Source organism: Thunnus maccoyii, chromosome 1 (assembly GCF_910596095.1).
Source record: "Thunnus maccoyii chromosome 1, fThuMac1.1, whole genome shotgun sequence".
In the NCBI taxonomy this organism is placed as follows: domain Eukaryota; kingdom Metazoa; phylum Chordata; class Actinopteri; order Scombriformes; family Scombridae; genus Thunnus; species Thunnus maccoyii.
In genome coordinates, this window is record NC_056533.1 from 28,191,273 (window position 1) to 28,216,951 (window position 25,679).

General features: G+C 39.1%; 2 protein-coding genes across 2 annotated transcripts; both read right to left on the reverse strand.

Annotated features, from left to right (window-relative positions):
• Positions 1 to 131: 131 nt before the first annotated feature.
• atic (5-aminoimidazole-4-carboxamide ribonucleotide formyltransferase/IMP cyclohydrolase) lies at positions 132 to 7,604 on the reverse strand. Its single transcript, XM_042423235.1, has 15 exons — positions 7,428 to 7,604; positions 7,096 to 7,222; positions 6,856 to 6,999; positions 4,763 to 4,851; positions 4,398 to 4,549; positions 3,141 to 3,297; positions 2,593 to 2,718; positions 2,379 to 2,486; positions 2,200 to 2,285; positions 2,000 to 2,089; positions 1,795 to 1,920; positions 1,562 to 1,654; positions 1,275 to 1,457; positions 751 to 906; positions 132 to 509 (listed from the first exon to the last, which is right to left on the reverse strand). The coding sequence occupies exons 1-15, from the start codon at positions 7,444 to 7,446 to the stop codon at positions 390 to 392; spliced, it is 1,776 nt and encodes a 591-aa protein (XP_042279169.1). The 5' UTR covers positions 7,447 to 7,604; the 3' UTR covers positions 132 to 389.
• A 5,961-nt stretch (positions 7,605 to 13,565) lies between these two features.
• Positions 13,566 to 23,357, reverse strand: mnx2b (motor neuron and pancreas homeobox 2b). Its single transcript, XM_042421893.1, has 3 exons — positions 17,171 to 23,357; positions 15,722 to 15,882; positions 13,566 to 14,315 (listed from the first exon to the last, which is right to left on the reverse strand). Exons 1-3 carry the CDS (start codon positions 17,601 to 17,603, stop codon positions 13,902 to 13,904), a joined length of 1,008 nt encoding a protein of 335 aa, XP_042277827.1. The 5' UTR covers positions 17,604 to 23,357; the 3' UTR covers positions 13,566 to 13,901.
• Between the last annotated feature and the right edge of the window lie 2,322 nt (positions 23,358 to 25,679).

The window sequence follows — 25,679 nt, forward strand, 5'->3', positions numbered from 1 at the left end:
TGCTGCAATAAGTGAAATTATGGAGATCTGTTAGAATCTGAAGGTGCTGATTGAACAAAATCTCTTAAACTCCATACTGTTTAAACAGTGTCACTATATTAATAAAAAAAAAACTGGACACAATACTCATGAACTGTCACAGTAACAGTTTATTTCATACTGAAACATGACTGACCTATGATAAGCATTAACAGTTATCTCTATGTTGGGAGAGTCAGGAATGTATTAGTGTGTTACATAACAGCACATCTGTGAACTCTACACTAGCATGAAATGAGGGTAGGGAATGTTTTGTATCAGAAAATGTTAGAAAAAAAAAAGGTTTTGACTCTAATAATGCAAAACTGTGAGTTGAGTGTTACAGAACACCAGGGATAGTGTTGAGGTGCTCAGTGGTGGAAGAGCCGCAGGTTGGTGTGCACCAGAGTGATGCCCTGCTCGTTACAGGCGTTAATCACAACCTCGTCAGCAGCAGAGCCTGCAGGAGCTGCGATGTACTCAACACCGCTCTACAGACACACACACACACACACACACACACACAGAAGGAAGAAACGTTAGTAAAGATAGCTGGAAAGCTTGTCAGTGCACTGCTATTTTCAAGGCCAATAGAGTTTCCGAACTACAGTACTAGCGACATTTCAGTATATGAAAACATTACAGCAAGTGCCTTCAGGCCATTCCCATGCAATGTCTTAAAGTGCATATAGTGTGAACCCCATGCTTGGTTGTAAGGCGTGTCATATTTACCCGTTTGGCTCGATCTATGTTATCTCTGAAGGGGAAGAAGGCGTCAGAGCTGACAGCCACTGCCTGCAGGGAGCTGATCCAGTTCTTCTTTTCAGTCTGAGACAGAGGCTCAGGAACCTCTTCATACATGGACTTCCACACTGCCAGGTCGGGGCCCTATCAACACAAAATATATGGATTTTTAAAATCATTTTCAAGGTCTTGACTCGTGAAGTTTAAGGAAGTGAATGGAAATGCACATTAATTCACATTTTCTGTTGTCAATTTTCTGGAAAATTTGGTTAGAATTTGTGCTATATTTGGATGGAAACATGGCTTATGTGTATATATTTCCTGCAATTTGCAGCGTGCTTCTGTACATATTCAAATTTTCCAGAAAACATTGAAAAAGAGCAGAGGTGTATAGTGGATGAAAATACACTAAATGGCTATTCCTGGAAAAATGCCAATGAGAATAAGTACAAACTTTGGTATTTTTCATATGAATATCTGAAGTTTACTACTAAACTGCTGTTACCACTTACCTCTCCAATAGTATCGCTGACATACTGGTCGATGGCGTTTGCCATCTCCGCTCGCTTCACGCCACTGCGGAACTTCATGGCCAGGACACGAGGGTGGTGTCTCAGCCACCAGTTATCAGCTTTGTCACCCGCCAGCCGTGTGCAGTGGATACGAGACTGCTGACCCGCACCAATCCCAATAACCTGTTAACCACACAACATTACATTTAAAAAGAAAAATTACTTATGGCTCAATCAGATTCCTCTCTCCTTCTCCTTTTTCTATCAGTTATCCCCCAAAATATTACCTGTCCGTCTTTAGCATAGCAGACAGAGTTGGACTGAGTGTACTTGACAGCGATGGTGGCCACCGTGAGGTCACGCACAGCTTCCTCAGACAGCTTGTGGACACGGAAAGAATCAAAAAGGGTGGACACGTGTCATTTAGATAAGATTAGGTCAATAATAATTTAAAATGACAAAAGAGGATGACCCTGAACACATTTATGCACCGTACGCCTTTATATAAACAGTGACTCACCGAGCCCTTGGACACAACGTTGCTGAAGAATTCCTTATTGATGAGACCTCCGTTCCTCTTTTGTTTGAGATACAGACCGAACAACACTCTCACCTCAATGTCATCAGGCTCATAGCCAGGGTCCATCTGGGGACAAAGACACACTCTGACTCTAATCATCTGTATTTGAATACAAAAATAACAACTGATGAAAAAAATCTTTCACCTGAAGCACGCAGTAGTTGCCATTTTTCTTTTTGGAGAGGATCTTAAGTGCCTCTTCTTCATAACCAGGAGCAATGATACCATCAGACACCTGAGAGCAATGAGTTAAATCTTAATTGAACAAACCATATTTTCAGCCAAAACACTCAGTTCTTCACATCAGTATTTAATCTTTAACAACACTGGGACTCATGATTTTACCTCTCTTGATATAATCTTGGCAGTGGGAACGTCACACACATCTGACACAGCGATGAAGTCTCCAAAAGAAGACATCCTGTCAGAACCTGAGAATGAATAAAAAGGTTAATACAAATAACATGTAAAGCTCAAGGTGTAAAATACTTCAGGTGATCTATCTGTTATTCATTGTTTCTGACCTCTTGCCCTGGCGTAGGCCGTGGCGAGCGGGGTGAGATCCTTCAGCATGTCGTGCACCATGCACACCTTGGCTTCCTCCTCGGTGAGAGGAACTCCAACTGCGGCTCCTTCAGAAAAAAGGTGCCAAGAGTCATTTTCAGATCAAAAAGGCACTTTATTCCAAGTCCACATTGATACTGTGAGAGTGTGTCAGTGTGTCTCCTTTCGTCTTACCGGCAGGGCTGACGTGTTTGAAGGAGGTGGCAGCAGCCATACCGAGAGTGCTCTTAAGCTCCCTGACCAGCTGCCAGGCGTTCAGAGCGTCACACAGGTTGATAAAGCCCGGGGAACCGTTGACCACTGGGAGGGGGCAGAAGCAAAAATACAAAATCCATGACGGATTAGGATGAATTATTTGAGTGTAGTTTTCAAAGCCCTTCTAGGGAAGTTACATCTTTCAAAAAAACATACATCATGTTACAAAATTAAATTCCCTCTCCCTAAAGTACTTGATTTACTATAAAAATAAAAACACTGACCATTATTATCTTCCTTTAATTATTTTATTATTACTATTATTTTATTTAAGGGTGTTAAGGCACTACCAGCCAAACCCTGGCATTCTTACTGGTGATATAAACTTCTGTTGCACTCACTGGAAGTTAGTGTAGTTGTTACATAACAGGTTATTTTGCATGTAGCTTTTAAATGCAAAATAAACTGTTATGTAACAAATCACTAAAACATTCAGTCAAGACAGTTGTGATGTACTGTGCGTCTACCTTTGAGAGGAAGAGCTGGACGCAGGGTGTAGAGTTGGGCGGGTGCTTGGTGGGGGTTCATGCCGTAACGCAGGGGCAGCTGGGAAACACCTCGGCTGTACTGTCCACGGAAGTAGTCCGATATCGCCTCGTCATACTGTGCTGTGTGTGTGAAAGCCTGAAGAGCAAAGCACATGAAATACATGAGAGAAAACGTCAACTTCTCATGTGTGCCGAAGCAAAAATGATCAGGTTCAAAGCCTTTATGACATATTAAAACTATCAGGACTGCTACATTATATAATAATCCAAACTGCACGTATATGGAGGTATCATCAGTGAAGCAAATGGACATAATTTCTGAGTTTTACTGTATTCATTCACCTCAATGTGCAGTTCAGTCTGCATAAAAGGTGAAAGTTCACAGGTCCTCAAATGTTAAACTCAGTAACCTAAACACATATTTCAACACTTGTGATAAAAAGCCTAAACTGGACTTTGTCTTGCACTGACCCTCAGCTCTAAGTAAACAACAAAAACAGAACAAGTGAGTGCAGCAGAAACATTTCCTTGGTGATCATCCTCTTGACTTTACTTACACTGAGTGATGTGATCGGCCGCTTAATAAGAATAGTAAAAATATATATTAACTGACTTTTGCCTCAGAAACCTCCTAGCCTCTTCTGTTTTGTAAGAATCTAACATGTGGTTAATATTATGCAACCATCATTTTAAGATTGAGATCTGCTCACACCTTAAAAAAAAATAAAAGCCAACGGCATGATTCACCTCTTTCCCCAAACCGCCAGTCTTTGCTTGTGATTGAGATTAGACCGGTTTTAACAAGTCTGAACAGTGACAGCTGACAGTAACACACTAGCAATTCAAGTCTTTCACATCTTAAAATAGCTTTGAAGATATATATATTTTTTTATTTTAAAACAAGGGAAAATTCTCATTCAAGAAGCTTGAACCAGTGCATTTTTGATTAAAAAATAAAACATTCACTTTCATTCATGTCTATCAATCGATGAATCACCTTATTGTTTCAAATTATTTTTAAGCTGCTGCTGTTAAACCTATTTATGAGACTAAACAGAGTAATGAAAGGCCTGAAATTTCACAGTACTTCTTGCAAACTAGTGGGTAGTTTTTTTTGTGTTGTTTTTATTTTTTTAATACCAATCAGAAAAGTCTCCCTCAATCCTCTAATCTTGTCTAAATTCAATTCACATACTTGCAAATTAAAATGGTGAGGGGAAAACAAAGTTAATTTACTTTGAGCGCCAGAGTCCTGCGTGTTTCCATGGCCGTATCTTTGTCTGCTGAGCTCTCCATCTCCTTGGCAACCAGCGGATAGTCAGCAGGGTCACACACAATGGTCACTCGAGCATGATTCTTGGCTGCTGCTCTCAGCAGAGTCACGCCACCTGGAGAGAAAGAAAAGACATGTTTTTTTTTTAAAAATGCTCATGCCAACAATCAAAGCATTTTTAATATTAGTGGGGTGAAGAATAACAACACATACAGAGTTTAATACCATGTGACACATTAATCTGTGGGAACCCTGCCTTACAAGATTATTTTAATTAGTTATTAAGCATTAATGTCAATTTATACACGATCTCTGCTGCACAACGCACCGATATCGATCTGCTCCACAGCATCTTCCACTGTAACATTCGGGTTAGAGACGGTCTTCACAAACGGATAGAGGTTGCACACCACCACCCTGGAAGAGAGCAAGCAGGGAGATTAACTTCATACTCTTCATCATCAACATGATCATCAGCATCATCCTCTGTTTGAAAACATACAACCATCATGCTCACACTCACAATCACACTTGCTCTCTTACTTATTGTTAATTCTTCTCATATTTTAGGTTTATTACATTTTCCTTCTCATTCACTATTTATGTAATTTCCACATTATGATATAGAAAGGCTGATGTGCAGCACAGAGTTAGTGTCAGTCAACTTTATTAAAATATCTTTTTTGGACTGTTGTACATTAGTGCAACTATACTTTCATCTAAAAAAGTAACATCTGTAATATTGACACAGCTCCAAACATCAGGGGACACTGAAGCTATTTTGTTCAGAGCTGCAACTATGATGATGATTGATTGATCATTTTGAGTCATTTTTAAAAAAAACAAACAAACACTAAAATTCTCTTGTTCCAGTTTCTTAGATGTGAATATTTTAGTTGTCTATGATAGTAAACTGAATATCTTTGGCTTATGGACTGTTGATCAAGACAAAACAAGACATTTGAGTTTGTAACTTGAGAAAATAACTGACGATGCAAATAATCATAAATTGCAGCCCTAGTTCACACAATGACCATTTGTATCAAGCAATACCAGTATGCAAAAAGTACTATGAACTTTTAGGCCCAACATTTAAACAGCTCCACATCTTGAGAACAGAAGTAAAAAAAAAAAAAAAAGCTCCAGTAAATGAAAACGTGCCAAAGCACTTCCTGAAATTAAAGCTTTCACGCTGTATGTTCATGTTTATGACCTTTCCAGTGTAAATGTAAAATAGTGGAATGAACAACTTAGAGTTTGTTTCTTGCCTTAAAATAAGGTAAAATTGTAAATCTCTAATAAATTTGTCAAATTTATCACCATTTGCATTCATCTACTTTGAGCCTTTCAGGTGTAATAAACTACAGTCCAATAAATTTGGCTGCTAGGGCTGCAACTAACATTTATTTTCTCTATCAATCAATCTGTTGATTGTTTTATCAATCACAGAAATAATCGTTTGGTGAAAAATGCTCATCACTATTTCCCAGAAACCAAGGTTGCGTCCAACCCACACATTCAATTTATTGTGATATAAAACTGCAAAAAGTAGCAAATTTGAGAAGCTGCAACCAGCTGATATCTTCCTCTTTTATAAAATGACTTAAATACATTTATAAAATGTCTGTTGATTCATTTTCTGATGATAGCTGATAATTAGTTGATTGTTCATTTTAGCACACGTTACATTGCTACAATTTGCCATATTTGTATTACAGACTTTGTTCCAACTGTATTTTTTACTAAAGTAACGCAGTGAACAAGAATCTCCTGAACAGCAGACCTTGTTGTCACTGTGTAAATAAAGACTTTGATAAAAATGAGTCTCATACTTATTCTGCCATCCTTATCAGATGATCCATTAAACCTTCCGTCTCATCACATGTACGCAAAAGTTGAAAAACAGTCCAAATATGTCAGAATCAATGAAACACAGAGACACTTTTATCAAATGAGTGAGTAAAGCAATCAGTGTCTAATCAATCACGTTCTATCTATAAGATTTCAATCGAGTGTGCAGCTCAATTCTCTAACGTCAGCATTGTAAAATCTGTGATCTAATCACACTCTTCTTGGACTTAAATAAGAGTCACAAGATGAGCTTGCAGGAGCAGCACTTTCCCAATTAACCAGCTGCTAAAATCAACTACACGTGCTTCCTGATGCCACAGTGCAAGTCTATACTTTAAACCTTGTTAGATTGTGATCTGCCTGACAGGACAGGTCATGCACGCTCTTTGAGTCGACTCGGCTTTGTAGTAATCCTTTTAAATTCATCTTTTCCCCTCATTTGTACCCATCGTTGTATTAACAATGCTGAAATATACAGTAGATTAAGCTTTGTTTTTAAAATTATGAATTTCTGTGTGTTTAAATCCACCTGATTCCATCTTTTCCTGTTATTTGTTCTGCTTCTCTCACCTGACCAGACTGTAGCCCAGCTTCTCCATGTCTGCGGTGTCAGAGGGGGTTTTCCTGGCCAGGATGCCTCCATGGACAGCGGGATGCAGGGTCTTCACCCGGCCTCCCAGCATCTCTGGGTGTCCAGTCAGCTCAGACACATCCCTGACACCCAGCAGAGACACTGACAGGTTGGTGCAGGAAAACACATAAAACTGCACTATGTTTTACTTTAATAAGAGGGTCTACTTCAGCACCCACCTGACAGAGAGTCCAGCATCACGCAGGGCTTTGGCTGTACCACCTGAGGCGACCAGAGACAGCCCCACATCCACCAGCCTCTTGGCAAACCCGACCAGTCCAGTTTTGTCCGACACACTCAAAAGTGCTGCAAAGACAGATTCAGGAGAGACTTGGCAAACTTCTTCACTCGTTTTTACAGACACAAAAGAGAAGTTAAGCTATGCTTTAGCGAGATACAGCTAACCACGTTGGCTAATGTTAGCCAGCAAGCTAGCATCCTGCATGTCGCAGGATAAAAAAAAAACTTAATAATGATGACACGGAGTTAATTAAAGAAAATAAACTCTTACCAAGCTCTGAGCAGGCCATGTTCACAGTCACAGTGTCAGTCCGCGGTCTGTCTGGGTGTCAGGAAAGTTTCTGCTGAGTCTTCACTCAGTTTAACATGCAAACGCTGCAGAGCGAGATTGCGGAGGTAGACATAAAATGTACAAGCTTTTCATGGCTTCATCATGTGCTTCAAAAGTAAAAAAAAAGACCCGCCCAGCTGAGGCCGGCCCGCCCCTAAAAAACGAGCGCACCCGAGAAGGCCATGCGGCGCAGAAAAAGCGCATTTTTACCGTCACGAGAGGAAAGTATGGAGGAGGAGGAGAAGTTTTGATGATGGTGGTGGAGAGTATCGGTACAAAATATAAAGTTTAATTGGGTTGAGATCATTTTCATACTCATCAAACCATTCGTGCCCTATAGATGGGGGCATTGTCATCCTGGAAGAGACCACTCCTATCAGGATAGAAATGCTTCATCATAGGATAACGGTGATCACTCAGAACAACTTTGTATTGATTTGCAGTGACCCTTCCCTCCAAGGGGACAAGTGAACCCAAACCACGCCAGCAAAATGTCCCTCAAAGCATAACAGAACCACCAGGACCCCCTCACTGTAGGGGTCAAGCATTCAGGCCTGTATCATTCTCTTGCTGTACATCACACATGTACTCGCTCACTCGTTGAGAGTGTGGTGAAGGATGATTTATCTGACCATATCGCTTTTTCCCACATTTCTGTAGACCAGCTCCTATTGAAACACCAGCCAGTGGAGCCCCATCAATGAACCTTCTTTCAAAGTCACTTAGATCTTTTCCTCTTGATACATAATCAGGATCAACCGGGCCTGCTCAGCATTTTTTATACATGCCACACAGCATGACTGGATGTTAATTGTTTAATTGTACCATGCATTGCACCTGTGTGGAAGCGTCCGCATTCATTATGTTTCTCAACTCGTTTATTCAGGTTTTTCCTTTAATATGTCACCAGTCTGTATATACACACTGTTGGTATAGGCTATCTGCAATTAATTTATGACTTGTCAAACTTAAATTCAGGATATCATCAGTGATGATTTAATTTCATTAATTTAGCACATTTCAACATACCTTTTATTTAAAAAAAAAATACTAGTAAGCTATTATGCTATCACTATACTGTAGATATTAAGTCTACTACTTAAAATTCACTTGTAGATTTAAATGAAATTGTGAGTTTCATTTTTTTTTTTTACCTATTTTGTCTTCTTTTTTTGCCAAAAATTGAAAAATGAATGAAAGAAAGAGTGTCCTCCATACAGTGAAAGTCTAATTTTTCAGATTGTGCAGTGGTAAAAGAAGTAGACTACTGAGATATTTTACTTAGATAAGTAGAAGTAACATTACTACAATTAAAAATATATAGAAATAAACCATTACAAGTAAAAGCCCTGCAAATCTTATTGCATATGTATTGGCAGCAAAATGTACTTAAAATACCAAAAGTAAAAGTACTCACAATGCAAACGGCCCAGTTTAATGTTACATGTATCATACATACAGTATAGACTATTATTGGAATATACTGATTCATTGACTAGTACATGTAAATAACATTTTAATGAGGTGAAGGTAAAGCTCATGTTGAAAATGTGTACTGATTGGTAGTCTAATATATAACAAACTGATCTTATGTGTCATGTATAAAATATTGATATTAAAAGAAGTAATTCTAACTGTGAAATAAATGTAGTGCAGTAAAAAGCACAGTATTTCCTTCTGAAATGTAGTAAAAGTTCAAAGCATGAAATGGAAATACTCAAGTAAAGGGCAAGTATCTCAAAACTGTAAATGAGCTGTAAGTAAGCTTACTGTACTTGTGTAAATGTATTTAGTTACATTCCACCACTGGTATTGTGGCAGTATATCTGAATTATAAAACTGTAATGCAGTATTTGAGGGGAAAAGCAGTTAATGTGAGAATGACATATGTACAGCTATAACAAACAGCTTTTTTATTTACCTCTGCAAAGTCATGTAGGCTGTGTTTGAGGACATAAGATAAAATAAAATAAGATAAGATAGAAGATAGTCTTGTGCCAGAGATCATTCAAAAATTACAACATAAGAATAAAAACAACAGAGTAATAAATGTAAAGTGTACAAGGAGTAAATGTTAACACCAGTGTCTAATAGAATAACAATAAAAGTAAGATAAATTAAGTAAAATAGGTACACTAAAATAGAAAAGTAATATTGTGCAGGACATTGAAAAGTGTTGTTGATGATGTTAATATTATTGTTCTCACATACTGCTTAAAACTGCACAAATAGAGTGTTTGAGGATGCATGTGTGACAGTTCAGACTTACACTGTCATCATACACACACACACACACACACACACACACACACACACACTACTGTATTAATTCACAAACATCCATGTATGTCTGTCTGTCTGTCTATTTGTGTCCATCTCTGCTGTAAACAAGCGTCATCTTTTATTTTGCCACAAGAGGGCAGAAGTGGACCTTGTTTTTTTTTGTTTTTTTGTTGTTTTTTTTTGCACGTCTGCTCAGTAAAAATGACTGATTCTTCTTCTCCACCAGGATATTTCTGGTGACTTTTGTGCAACACAACAGATAGATTCATATTTTCCCTTCACATATAATCAGCAGATTACAATTTATGTCCACAAATGAGTCCGAAGGTTTGAGTCACTGCAAAATCTTCATTTTTGCTCTAAAGATGCTGAATATTTAAAAAAAAAAAATCATAATTCAGATTTTGAGGACACCTTTTACTATTGTTCTCTGAAAATCTCAGGCTCCCATTCACTACAGACGAAGCTGATTTTAAATAAATAAATAAATAAAAACCTCCCAGACTCCTGTGTTAGTATGTTGCTGATCAGCATTAACTGAAGGGTACACTGGGCCACAAACATCATGTGCACTGTAATTGCTAAAACACCTGTAACATACATTTCCTGCAACAATAAACGACGCCCATGATTACATTCCCGCCCCGGCCACGCCTTTTCAATAAACTTTATTGGCAAAAACGGTGCCTTTTTCATGCTTTAGAACAGCGTTTTGAGTCGGACAGATGTGAATTTATTGGGGCCCGTCACTCACTCCCCACTTGCCCATTAGTTAAGTGACAGGACAGGGTCCGGGGAAACCTGCAATACGTGTGATTACGTTAAAAGATCGGACAATCTGTTCATATTTACGTAATGAGCCCGACATTTCGCTGATTGATTAAACTACAGGGTGTAAATATTTTTAAGGGGTCGCTGATTTATAATCCAGCAAAGCAAAAAGAGGCCGATTTATTTGTCTAACTATGAAAATGGGGGGTTTCTGGTAACCACTCTGTGCTTGAGGGCCGAGCTGACATCTAAGGGGTGACTTGAGTGATTCAAAAGACAGTGAAACATTTTTTATAGAAAGACACAGGCTCACTATGCATTATTGGTTAAAAAAAAAGAAAGAAAGATCCATAAGGCCGTCAGCACTTTAGTCGAGCTGGCTGTTGAGAAAACTGACAGCATTATCAGCAGCAGCTGTAATTTATGCAGGGATTTTTTAATCAACATGACTGGTGTATTCAGATTAAATTAGAGGAGAAACGGAATCAATGGCCTCCATATATTGCTCCACTGCCTTATCAATTAGCTGTGATTTTTGTACTGTGTCAGAAGGGCCTGTGTCATAAAACAGGCCAAATGGCATTTGTCATACAGCTGACAAGTCACACAACTAAATGAGCTCCTATTGATTCGCATGATTTTTCATCAGCCAAATTAAAAGCTGCAGTTTGATAGAGGTTCAGTCTGCATGCGTGTTGTGTATACTCTATTCGCCCCTATTAAATCAAGTCTGAAAAGTTCAATGAAAACTCCTTTGAAGTACTTTGAGTTAGGACATGCTGGTGGTGTTAATTTAGGGAATTGAGCAGGTTATGTGATGCTGCAGGTTTTGCAACTTCTGGTTAATTATCAGTAAGTGATTGTGAGCCATTGACCAGGTTCCTTAAAGCTGCATGTTTACCTCTAAAGCTGCAAAGTATAACTCCCAAGCAATCTTTTGTTGTGTGAATTTTCCATCCCTCTGTTGCTCCTGAGATTTATTCCCCTGTTGTAGGTTTGTAGGTGGGAGTACAAGTAAGGCAAAAATGTGATTTTGTATATTACTCTATTATTTCTTTGCATTAAGCTGCTTCTGTACTACATTATATTAATAGTATGGACAAAATGTACACATAATGATAATTTACTTGATTAATTTTGCATTTTCTTGACCAACAGCAACTGCATTTCTTACATCCATGAATGTATGAGCATGATTTTACATATACATTTCATTTCATGCTAAATTCAAATGGCAGCACATAAATGTATTTGCACAAATCTTCGCATAACAGAGCAATAAATCCACTACACTTAATCTAATCCAGTAGAGGTCTCTCATAGATTAGAGATGATGTGTAAAGGAAAGTTTTTTTTTATATGTAATAATGTATTACTTTTGGTTTGATGGCCATTCAGCTGTAAGTGGGACAATACGACCCAATAAAGAAACCTAAATCCGCAGACATTCACAAAAAGCATGTGCAATAAGAATTTTTTTGATCTGCTCTTTCTCTCTCTGTGACTCAGTTAATTTCTCCTTCATATAAACTTGGTGACACAGTGAATAATTTTAGAGATGATTGATGATATTTCTTTAAAACATTTATGGAAAAAGAACCCTGAGATTCTCATCAGTTTCTTCTTGTTTTTGAGCAGCATGATGCATCTTGAAAGTCTCTGCTAAAAGTCCCATCAGTGTTTAAAGTCACTTCCAATCATTATACAGCTCTGCTTTGTTGTTTTTTTTTATTTTACAAGAAGAGCCAGTGTCTTTCCAGCCAGTTAAGAATGCATCTAATCACTATATAAATATGTGACTGTGGTCTGAGACACCATACGGCACGTCCTCCAATCTGCTCTTTAATCACAGCCTTTTACATGGGGGCCCAATAAAACGCCCCACCGCAGTTACACACACTCATCATGCTGTTGCTCAGTGGAAATTAAAATGGGCCTGTGTGACATCACCATCAGGCTTTGATTGCTTTACTTCCTCTTCATTAACTTAATTATTTGGCTATCAGTAAACCCCACCGAGTAATTAATATCTGAGAGCTCTTGTAATAAATTAAAACCGTGAACTGAGAATTACTTTGGATGAGCTCTTGCTTTGCTACCAGAGGAAGCACGGTGGCTCCGGAAGACGACGAAGGAGTTGAAGGAGATGTGAACACGGAAAAGGTTTATTTGTCTGAGATATGGAAATGGAAATAACGGAAATGTGGGCACATTTTCCTAAGAGTGAGACATATTCCTATGTTTACAACTCACAAAGTTGTCTTTACTTGTAATTTTTTTGATTTTTCTTTTCTTTTCTTTCTTTCATTTTAGTAGATTATAAAGCCATTGCAAGAAGAGCATAACAAACTTATTCAACGCTAAGGCAATTTAAGCTACAAATGAGTTAATATTTTGATCTTGGGGCAGTTAGCATCTCGGCCACTTTTGTGTGATGTTCCCATGATAAGTTTTCAGTCTAATTATTCACGACATTCTCAAGAAAACACACAATTTCAATAAAGAACTTTGTTTCTTTTTTTTTTCTCTGTTTTTATTTCACAGTTACACCACAAACAAGTTTCAGATAAATACATGTATGATTCATATTTGCAATCATTCAAATAAATTAAATTCATTTACATGTAAGCGACAAGAACAAATTCATTAACAACATCATCGAGAACAAAAACAATATGAGTCCAATATCACATCAATATTCACATAAAATGCACAAAAGTAAATGTAGTGTTTTGGGATCTTCTGCCCCAAAGACATCTGACGCAGCAGATGTTTCTAAGCTTGTCTTGTTTTTTTTCCCCCCTTGTTCAAGTTTTTTGTCTTCATGATGACCTGTACATTCTTACGCTGTCTGTATGCACTACAGTTCACTCGTCTCACTTCACATCCTTCATTCACGTAGTCGTGTGTGTTCACTGGGTGGAGCTCCGGCTGTCAGTAGACGGATCAAAGACAAAGAAGCTGACTGGCAGATTCTCAGGTAAACAGCTAAATCTGAAGAAGATATGAGCACCTTTTTTCCCCCCCCCCGGCATGCTATGAAATGTACAGTGCTTAGAGATGATTTTATTCACAGATAGTTTATACAGTATATTTGTGTCGTAATCATGTGTCTGTTTGGACACGGGAGGACAGACTTGCTCTCGTCTGGGAGAGCGTTTGGTAGCTGCGTGAATAATGAGTGATTCCAACAAAAAGTCCTGATTGGAATAGATAATCATTCACAGAGCAGATCAGATAAAAGATATTTTAGGTCTGGAAACTGTCTTCCCTCATGACCACAAACTCAAACATGTCCAAGTGTCTCTGTCGTTAACATTCTGGAAATCAAACCAGAGTTTCCTCGGTGTAGAAGTCTTTTCACAGTCCTGCCCCAATCTTCCTGTCGCCTCCTCCCACTTGCACCCCGTCCAGCTCGTCATCAGAGAAAGGGCTGTGGGGATTGTAGCCAACATCGGTGCCACGCTGCAAGAAGTCCGTGGATCGTGGCATCCCGACGCCGTTACCCATAGCAACAGAAAAACCATGCTGGGCTTCCTCCTCTTCCTCCTCCTCCTCGTCCTCCTCTTCTTCCTCTTCACCGTCCTCCAAATCCAGATCTATCCCTCTGTCGTCCGGATTCACGGGTCGTCTGCTCTCATCGGATTTGTTGGTGGCCGTTTTGCCTCCGCTGCGTAGTCGCTCAGCTTCAGACTGGGTCGAGGCAGAGGCCTGCTCCTTCGCCTTCCGACTGCGCTTCCACTTCATCCTCCGATTTTGGAACCAGATCTTGACCTGGAAAGAGATGACAGAGCGAAGAAAATGATGGTCAGATTTAGGAATTATAGTCCAGAGTTTGTGTGAATAAATTAAAAACACATTTTTGTTATTATTGTACATCCGTAAAAATTAAAAAAAAAAAAAAATCAATGTCTGAAGTAGGACTCCTCCTTTGTTGTTTATCCTCAGGTACCCTTTTTCCAGTTTTCTCAAAGCTATTCCCATTGTAAAAACCTTCTGAGACAAATCAATTATTCAGGACAATATAAATAAAATGAACTTGACTTGAATATATGCCGAGTCAAAAAGAATCTGTAGACCTTCAGATTCACTTTTCTTTTCCCGTTGACAGATAACTTGTTTTTTTTTTTTTTTGAGTCAAATATGATTCAAGAGAAAATGCAGAATCTCCAACACAAGTTAAAAATCATTTATAATTAATAAAAAAATAATTATGCTAAAACATTTTTTCTAAAAAATTAAAAAATATGAATTATTTGGTTTGTGCAGTGGACTTGACAGAAAATATAACTAATTGTAATTGTAACTCAGCAATACCACCAGAAAAATGAAGGAATTTGCAATTAAAATAGAAACAACAGCACAAATAGTGAAATGCAAAGTCACCAGTTCAGATACTTAAAACAGTCACAGGTGATTAATATCCCAACAATAATTAAACAATATAAAGTCGAGACATACAGTAATGTGTCTGCTGCACAACGTGCATCTCTACATGACTTGTTTGCCCTTTATTTCAAATAAGGTGACATTTTTAGTACATTAGTCACTTTTTTTGGAACGATTAATGACTGTTTTAAACAGAATGAATACACTATTATTTATGTAATATCTATATTGGCTAAGTGTCGTGTCAACACACACTACAAATGGATTGATCTATTCACGGCCATTTTTATGGTTTTTGGAGCTCTTGTGTTGATTTAAGGTGAAATTTCGGTTGTTTTAGGATGAAATCTTGTACATGATTGAATTAGGATTGTTACTCATGATTTTATAACCACATCTTTGTTTAATTCTGACCTGATTTGTGCCATATTTTGTGTTGTCTGTCTCATTGTTATCGGTCTCTATCATAGCCAGGACACAGTTGAATTAGGTTTTCCTGGTTAAATAATACAACACAATAAAATAAGATGAATGAATTACAATAAAAATGGATGCAACTCCTTTTGGGAGTTATCCACGAAAGATCCCTACTCTTAGTGAAGTATAAGTCTGTTAAAATCCAATTATCCTGTACAAATACATTGTGTTGTTGTTGGATGGGTGTGCTGTAGGTGCAGTTTGTATTCACCTTGAGACTATATGAACAAGAATATTGTGTCCTCCTACATCGAAACTCTACACTGTGATGCGCCTCATTCTGTTGGCTTGTGAAGTGGACTGATCTCTCTCACCTGTGTTTCAGTCAGCATGAGTGAGGTGGCCACTTCAAAGCGTTTGGGTCTGGACAGGTACTTGTTGAGTTTGAATTGGTTCTCCAGCTCCAGGAGCTGCTGACTGGTGAAGGCGGTCCGGGGCCTCCGGCACTTCCCCAACAGACCAGACTGAGGGCCCGCTGGAGGAGACAGAGCAAAATGATCAGCCTGTGCATGTGTAGCTTCATAGATGACAATTACTTCCAGTTATTTTGTGACAGATCATGTCATATTAAGTATAGTATCATGATTAATTTGGTTTCTTGCAGTGTTTCTGTGTTACTTTAGAGAACATTCATGTCTTAAAGTCTGAAATATTTGGCTGCCTCGAGTCTTATTTATATAATACCAAGGACATAGGAAGTTCAATATAATTTTGTGGGTTGGGACACGCACACATATGCCCGCACTCACTGGCCATCATTAACAATAATAGCTTTACTCCAGTTTATTGTTGGCGGGGGGGACACGGCAGAAGCTGGCGCAGAGGCCATAAAAACACAGGCATGCCATTAACTTAATGAAAATTCAATGAAGGCTTTTGGGATTTTATTGATGAACTACAGAACGTTTTAGGTGTTTGTTTATAGTTTCTTCGTCACACAAAGACAGTTTTCATCGGGTTGGCGTTTATAGAGAAATAAATGGGCTAAAATTAAAATATGACACAGATATAAGCAGTAAACCGAGGCCACAGGAAAACGTATGGCTGTATTAACACAGATCCTCAGCGTAGCCTTTCTTTGAGTAAAACAGCTCACCAAGACTCGGAAGGCTTGCTTTCAAAAATAGGTTGTAAATTATAATCATAATGGCTGTTAAATTAATGAATGCCTCTTCAATATAAATAACGAAATCCAAACGCTTAGTCTGTTTCTGTCGCTATCATCAACGAAACGAAACTTAAAATATTTGCTTCAATATTCAGATTTAAGCATAGAAAGACATATCATCTATAATTCAAATAGTAAATCAATGGTTTTGATTATTCTGAGAATGAAAAAGTAAACACACAAACAGACTAATAAATAATTAACATAGAATGATTAGTTTGACTAGTTATTTTATAATATTTGCAACATTATTCTAAACAAGAACAACAATTATTATTATCGAAACTGAACACAGGCCTTTAAATCGAGTTAAGTCAAAAATAAACTCGGTTTCATTTGACAATAAGTCATTGTGCACGATGAGTTTACAACACCTCAGCGGTAGAGAGTCAGACGATCTGATGAAATCCCCTCCTTCCAATAAAAACTCATAACCTTTCTGTTCGTACAAGTGACACGTTTGGGTCTGTCTTTGAAGAATTTAAAAAAGCTTTTACACGTGAAACAATTTAAACCTCAATTCCCTCAGTTCACTCGATCTTTGAGTTTTGGGATATTTTTGGCCCATAAAATGATCTTATTTGATCATACTTACAGCTGTAATCTGGCAGTCGTGGCATGATGATCCCAGCGCGGATCCAGTGCTCCAGGGGCAGAGATCCTGCCATGGCAGCCGCCTTCAGGTGCTCTGGGTAGGTCTGTGTTAGATGCGTGAAACCGTTGTATGTGAACGCGGGGTGCTGGGCACCCAAAGCTGATAATGGGTACATGGGTGCAGGATACATGGCGGGAATTGCCCCCTGTGGCAGTGAAGCGAGTCCTTGGTGCGGGAGATTTAGAATATTCGGTTTGGGGATTATTCCGGTCTGAAGTTGTGCGGCCCGCGGAGATGGGGTGTCCGCACGGCGGCAGGAGACCGGGCTGCCCGCGGGGCTGTCGCTGCTCAGACCAGGGGAGAGGTCTCGGCTGCCCCGGTTCGTCTCATCGGCGAGCAGGGCGTCGATTCTGAAGTTTTTCGATTTCTCCATGACCGCTTCACTCGGGCGGACTGCAGAGTCTTAAAGAAACAAACGTGCCAAGTTTGGCGGGTGCGCACCTGTGCCGTGCGTCAGCGCGCCTAGAGCGGAGCCTCTTCCACTCACAAACTCATGTTCTTCCTTGTGTTTTCTCAAAAGTTCGAGCTGGACGGGTCACAACAACACAAGTTATAGACCTACTACTCAAAAATAAGCATTAATACATTATCAGCTTGTATCTTAACGACTAATGATCTTAGAAAAAAAACCTTTCTGACAGACTGAATTACTGACGTTTGCGTCCTTTAATCTATTTCCTTGCGACTATAGTTTACAGATGTTACCTAGCACATGTCACTTTGCAGGATTGCGTCTGTCCTGGTGTTTAATACCAACTTCACAAACTACAGAGGTATGTGTCTCACTCCATCAGCCGTCCTTCTCCACCCCTGCAGGCCGGTGTGAGCTGGGATTGGCTGGAAGCTGAGCCGCTCTGACGGGCCTCTAATCAGCTAATTACTCGCTCGTTTCTCACCCCAGAAAGCATTCTGAGTGAGGTAATGTCCAACCCTTGTCCCGCCTGCAAACACCTTCAACTGCATCAAAGCTCGGAGGTACATTAGAAGATTAGCCAATTGTATTTTCAGTATCTATCTTACTGCCAGCTCCTCGTACTCACCACAGATTGCATCTCCTTTGCCATAAACATAGAAATACATCGCTTTGATTGTGCAAATCAGTGGTGCGAATATCTTCCACACCTTAGCACGAAATACGGTTTTTCAGCAGTCTTAATGTTATTGGGTACCTTCATTTGCGTGATGTTAACCCCCCCCCCCCCCCACACACACACACACATACATACATTGTGTCCAGTATTTAAATCATTAATATTAATGGCTTGCTTCATTCTCATAAGGCCATACCGTTGCCATTAAAGTTTACGACTAAGAATTGCACACAAACCGTATAAAAGTGTAATGACTTGGCAGGAGAGGCTATAAGTTAATTGGCCTTCTGCTTAATGTGAACTAATGCCATTTTAAGACCTGAAAAAGCTAAGGTGCATCAGTCTGACTTATTCTTTTAAACCAGGTTACATGTATGTTAGACCACATGCAATACACGTGGTCTAACCTGTTCATTGTAATTTCACTGACAAAAATCTTATTTATAAAGACTAGTAAAATAATAACACTGTAGCTTATATTAAAGTCTTAAACTGCAGTCTGAAGACAAAATCAATGTGTTAAAACGTGAATTAAGACAATGTCTGCCTCTTATGTGAAATTTTAAATCCAGCAATATTACAATGAGAATCTGCACACTGATACAACGCAAACAAGGGTCTATATGATGCTCAACATTTATGAAATCTTGTGCAAAAGAAGATGCTGAATATTTAAATTCCCACACACAGTCTAAATACATCGAAAACCGTTTTCAGCCATTGAGCTCCAGATCTTTATGAAGGAAACCTTGTTTTGCTAAATAACTTTATTTATTTTTAGCGCTTTAGACAGTCAGGGCTGAGCCAGAATTTTAGAGTTGAGTTACACCCAACATCCCCAAACTGAAATTTAAGAGAGAAAGTTTCTATATTTTTTATGTCTATTTAGTGAAAGATTCTGTCACATTTTCTGTAAGTTTTGACAAGATGCTCTAAATGCTGTTTGAGAGTCTTCTTCACACTGCCATGAATATATTGTAATTCTGATGGGGGACGACTGAATCTATTTATTTACTCACTCATTTGTTGGCCTAAACACAGTCAAATTTGACTACTTTACTGACTATTAAAAAATGGGATTCTGGAGGCCTGTATGCCCACCATGTGTACGTTCATAGTTTTTGCTTTATCAAGGAGATGACCTCAATGTCCTCATGGGCCCTTACTATCTTCTTTTGCATAACTTTATTCTCCTGCCTGTCTATCAGTTGTGCATCAGACAATATTGACTATGATGATTGGATATAATCAAATAATCCCTCTAGAACTGAACATCACAAGTCTAATTTGGTCTTAAAGCCATTCATTCAAGGAGTTTTATCAGTTTATTCGTGGCTTCATCACTTCATTGGTGGTTAACGCCTTCAATAACAAACGGTCAGTCTTGTTTTTGTCTTAGATGTCACAAAGTTACAGTCTAATCCAAACGGCAGCTCCGGCCTCCACCCAGGAACCTCTAAATCTCAGGAAATTGAAATCCATTCTGCAGATATGAATAAAACACTACTGCATGGAGGAATCTTTTCAAGGACCCCTGCTCATGATATGTTATGCGTGTGCGCGTGCGTATAGTTGACCTCCAGAAAATTGGAGCGGTCTTGCAGGTCCGCCCACTCCTCTCTCTCTCTCTCTTTCTCCTTCACCACAGCAGCTCTCTCACCCTCAGCTCTCTATCAGGCAGATTACCGCCTGTCTCTGGCGCTGATATAGAGGTAATTTGCTCCAGGGAAATCAGTGCTGCTTTCTGCCTGTTTCTCTCAACCTCTTCCCCCCGAAGCCTCGTTCCCTTGCTTTTATGATTTGAAAGTAATTTAAATAGGCAGGCCAGGGGTAAATCCGTCACCCAGGCCTGTTGACAGAGGCGCACAAATTAAATTGAATCAGTGCCTGAAACTGCGGCCCTGCTTCCAGTGTCAGCTGCCTGCGTCTGAGCAGCGCTTTGCACACTGTTTTCTCCTTGAAGGGATCAAATGGTGGGGTAAGATGTGTGTGCATATAAGCCTGCTGGTCCAATATTGGTATTTTTTAATAATAAAAACAAAAGAAGGCCCCAAAAATGCTATAAATTCTTTTGGAATATCTATTTTCAGATTAGTCCTGTCCTGAAAATGTGCATTTGCACACTTGATTTACAGGGTAGGGTTCAGCTTTAAATGATTTAAACTGATAAAAAGCAAGCAAGCAACTTGGTTAGTAAGTAATAAGCACATAAGTAAATAAATAAATGCTGATTTTAGGATGTTTTGTGAGATGTGGGCTCTCATGCCTGGATTAACCTGTTTGGGGGCTCCAGGGGAAAATTAGTTGTTGAACTTCACTGTTGTAAATTTTAAATGAATCAACTTTTCTGCAACAATTAATATGCAGTTAATCCAGGGATTCTGGTGTCCCTGTGAGTCTGGGTCAGTTGTCCTGTTGTACTTGCATCCTAAGATAAGCATATATCACACCTTCCTGAAGGTGCAGGACGTTTCCTATAGCATTTATATATGTCCTGTTGAGATTTATTGCAAACAAACAAAAGTTATGTTTACATTCAGTGTTACTCAATAAAACTCATTGTGTGTATCATTGATGTCTAAAATGTCCTTCCGAGCCAAATTTGTTGGCACATTAGTCTCTTGGTGTGTTACTGCTACATATAGACCAGTGGAATAGTGTGAAACCATTGGCAGGAATGTTTTTTGCATCACCTGAGGGATTGTGCGCATGCATGTGCGTCCCTGTGCGCATATGCAAGAACAAACAAAACTTGCTCATAAAAACATTGAGCCACAACTCTAATATAGTGGTGAAAAACTCCACAGGGTACCTTTAACTTCAGAAGTCATTGCAACTTGCACTTCAAGTAACAGACAAATTGGTACATGTTTGACATTACAGAAACGTATAAACTGAGCATTTTTTCTTTTGCATCTCAGCTATGAATAGCAGCAATAGTAATGTATTGATCCCCTTAGGGAAAGACCTTTCAGAGGTCAGGGTCAGCCACAGTGCAATGCAACTGGACTAGTAGTATTTACTCTGTTGCTGAGGGACACTTCAGCAGTGTAGATGATGCCTACATTTGAGTCACAAAACAACAGCAACAACAACTACCTCATAATCTGGGAGTAGTGGATGTAGTTCATCAGATGGATTATCTGATTGCAGGTGAAAACTCTTCTGAAAGGGCCTATTAATATTGAATCTGACATAAAACCTACCTACCCACTTCCTTCCCCTTCCTCTGTAACAGATGCCCTCTTGAACCCTTTGTAGAACTCTCAAAATGCAGCGCACACCCTTTACGTGGTGTGGGGACAATTGGTTCAAAGACGCTGCCGGCCCTTGATGTTGCACTACAAAGCCGCAGTTTATCGAGGAGTTATACGTCAGTAAACTTAGCGGCCAACAGGAGTTTACTGAAACATTAAAGAGCTTATCAGCAATTACAGGCATATTTTTCAATCATTACCACAGCTCTGAGACAGCTTGCTCTGTCCTAAAACTAATCCAGGTCTCTCGTGCTCTCTGTGTGCAAGTTGCTGGCCTAGTCAGCACATTATTGACTCCCACTGGGTGACTGGTCCTTGATCCTCATTTTTTTTAACCTATTGATAAGGCTCCATGCTGTTAACAGTAAGGTTAAACTGTACATAGGGCTGAAATAAGCAAGATTTCTAATAGCATGGATGATTTGAAAAGACCTGGTGTGTGTGTTTAGGTGCCCATTCCTATTTCTGCAATTCTTTCATGCTTGTTGTGACACATGTGGCCCTCAGGGACGTTGTCGACCTGCACCTGACTTTTCCCAGCAAGCCTGCAGTACAACTTCCCGACCATGGCTTTGATGAACGATCTGGGTACACAATGGGCTTTCTGTGAAGTGAAAATCAGCTCTCCATACTCCGAGTAATTAGACTAATTCCCACACCGTTAGAGGCAGATGATAAATCAGCTTGCTTTCTGCCAGACCTTGAGACCAAAATTAATGTTGTCTCATTAAGGAGATAAAAGGTAATTTATTAGAGTTTTAGTTCTCTTCTCAGTCTCTGTACCCTGTTCCCATCATTTATTAACCAATATTGAGCTTTGCCATATGACATCTAGCCCACTGGATGTGAATCTCTTTCTGTCTGCCTTTACCATTTTGGCCCCTTCCTGCTCTCTCTTTGCAAATAAAATATGTCTATTTTCCAGGAACCTAAAGAATGGCTAGGCAAATACAGGCCATTCTTTTCACAGAGTTAATGCCTATGATAGCAATGTCCCCCACTGGGACAGAGGTTTTTCTCTTCTTTCCATTTTGCCAATATTGCGTGAAGGCAGCATTGTGCCAGAAAGGCATAACTTGAACAAATTCTTAACCCAAATTAGTCCAAATCTGCTCCCCCAAATACTAGCAAAAACCCTACACAGCCATATATGGCCTAGAGCCGGCTCACATTTGGTGCTCCAGTGCCACAACACAGGGTACAAGCCTGTGTACAAAAAAACTCTGGCAGAAGAGTTAACTAAAACTCCCAAGATGCATTTTGTCCAGAAACACCCAATCACTGAGCTCAAAATTCTTTGACGTGTCGTTAACAAAGCTAAAGATCACGGAGTTGAGAAAACAAATTTTACAATCTGCTGCTTAAACAACTTTACTTTTGGATTCTGGTTCAATTTTGGATTCATGTGGCAACTACAGTGCTGTGTTTCGTTCACAAATTCAAGTATGTTTGAATTTGCTGCTGCTCTGATTCGCAACTCTGACTGAATTCTTCTCCATAGCAACAAGGACCACGGCTCATGGGTATTGTGGTACTTAAAGTTGTCCGCGATTCCAAAATCATGGACAAAACAGGATTTCACAGAATCTAAGTTGCAACAATTAGAACTTGTTGGTCATAACATGAACCTGTGCGACTGCTGTTATCCAGGCTATTGTTTACCAAAGAAAATTTTGAAATGGGACTATATAATGGCAACAAACACTTCTCCCACTTCTCATCTCTATTAGCACTAAACACAAAGTACAGCTGAAGGTGATGGAAATGTCATTAGTTAGTCATAAACCAAAGTATAAAATTACAAAAAGTACAAAATACAAAATTTCATGGCAAACCCTCTCATGGTTGTTGAGACATTTCAGTATGGACCAAAGTGGTAGACTGACCGACCAACACTGCCATCAGTGAGAATGTCTAAAAATTAAACTGATTACCATCAATTTATATTTTAAAACAAATACTGTACCTGCGTTCCACAACAGCATAGGTGCATGGAGGATTCTTTCCATTATAAGATGGAATCTAACAAATAATCATATAGCAATGATCAGTCTACAAGATGCTTCAGATTAACCAAATGTCTCAAAAGTGTATTACATGATATGTGTGATTGTTACACTTTATACCTGACCTGACATTTAGGTTACTAAAGTAACAGTGATTTCCACCCTTGGTCAGATTATACAAAAGCATGTCTGCAAACAAAACTGTGCTTAGTAAAATCAAACTATCCAGACATATTTGTGCATGTAAAGATATCTAAATAAAAGCCTGGTGCTTGAATGAAAAGTGTTACTTTGCTTTGTTAATCTAATGACAGATAATCTGATCTGAATAGCTTCCATGCATTGTTCAAATGTGATCTTAGCTATTGATTAGCTAAGATCACAATTGAGCAATGCAGCTTAATAAGGTGGACACATTTGATAAACAACAATAGAGGCAGAACAAATAAAGCAGCACAAGTTCAGAGTCTGCTTCAGATCTAAATTGTTCTCTTTTGCGGCTCACCTGCTTATTTTTTCCTCACAGGAAACAAAAGCTTCCTTTCAACATAATCCAGCCCAGTGTGAGTTTTATGACCATTTAATGGGTCCTACCATCTAACAGCCCTGTGTTTTACTATCAGCCATACAAGGGCCCCATTGTGCAAAGACATGGGAAATAGGAGATAAATGCACCTTATCAGCCACAACAAGACATCATTACTTTCACTCTGCTATCTCACCGTCCCTCTCCACCACGCATTATCTGGCCACTTACTGTATGAGGATATTCAGAGCAATCAAGTGCTTTGAAAATCTCCGCCAGTTGACTGTTTGCTCTCCCTTTTTCCTCCCTGCAGATCAACTCAGTTTCAGTTCAATATGGTGTTTAAAATAAAATATCTGTCCACTGTGAGCCATACTTTCCCATCTAAAATGACATTTAAGTCTTCATTTAATTGCTACTTTGGGGATGAGGCTTGTTATGATAGCATGTCTTCTACCATGCTTTCCGGAAATCGCCCACTGCCATTAGCATTCAGGTAATGTTCTCTTATTGCCCAATTTACCTGTTAACTCTAACCAAAGGTTACTGAGGGGAGAAAGAGGAGAAGACAAACAGTGAAAGACAGAGCAAGCAAGTCACAGACTGCCTTTTTTAAGAATAAAAAACTTCTTTCACTTGCGGAAAATGTTTAAACCTGCAGTACCTAAATTATTGGCCACTTTGAGACAGCAGAAACAAGCTGCCAACAGTTGCTAACAAATTTACACACCCGGCAGACACAAAGCAACATTTGGAGTTGTGTTTCTGGCCAATATTCTGTAAGTCCAATATTCACTCTCCTTGTAGCTCTTGTTTTGGTCTTAACCAACTCATGAGAAAAATATGTTAAGCCTCTAAATGCTCCACGATGTTCACCAGCTTTTTGCTAACTTTGTCTGCTGACTATTTGGTGCTAGCGTACAGTGTGGCTGAAACCTACGCTGTGTCAGTGGTGAGAGTGAATCAAAACAGTCAAAGCTGCTGGACAGAAACCCCCAACAATGAATTGAATGAAACGATAAAGCTCCACAGAGCTGAGGGTAACTGCAGAGTGGGGTGATAATTCCCTGTGGGCTCATCACTATGAGTGACCCCTTTGACATACAAGCAGTCATGTGATCCAGAGTTAATATAAAATATTGATTATAGCCACATTAAATAAATACCGATAAGTTTTAAGCAGCACTGCCTCATTCCAAACACTCAGTACAGTATACTTCAGCTGTTATTTTCACATCAGTACAAACCAAACTTCAGCAGCTCGCCTTGAAGTAAATTAGCCCGCAAATCAAAGAAAAACGTGTCTTTTTCACACAACACAGACAACTCCACATGCTTACAAAGACAGAGTAAGAGAAGTTTTCATTTCTTCCAATTAAATCTTAAGATCTTTCTGTTACTTCCAGTAATTGTTATGAGCAGTGCAAGATGGGCCATGCAGATTAAAAAACAAATTCAATCATGCATGAGGCTAATCTTTTAAGCAAATGAATCTCTTTCTGCGCTCTGAGTAGTGGCACCTCCCATCAGGTAATTTCTGTTAAGACGCAGTCAATATTCCAAAAAATT

Coding starts and splice junctions, on each gene's coding strand:
- atic (XM_042423235.1), bottom strand. Junction 4,852..6,855: donor CTGGGCTACAGTCTGGTCAG/GTGAGAGAAGCA, acceptor GCTCTCTTCCAG/GGTGGTGGTGTGCAACCTCT. Junction 4,550..4,762: donor TGTGGAGCAGATCGATATCG/GTGCGTTGTGCA, acceptor CTTTCTCTCCAG/GTGGCGTGACTCTGCTGAGA.
- mnx2b (XM_042421893.1), bottom strand. CDS start 17,603: ATGGAGAAATCGAAAAACTTCAGAATCGACGCCCTGCTCGCCGATGAG. Junction 15,883..17,170: donor ACGACTGCCAGATTACAGCT/GTAAGTATGATC, acceptor TGTCTCCTCCAG/CGGGCCCTCAGTCTGGTCTG. Junction 14,316..15,721: donor TCATGCTGACTGAAACACAG/GTGAGAGAGATC, acceptor ATCTCTTTCCAG/GTCAAGATCTGGTTCCAAAA.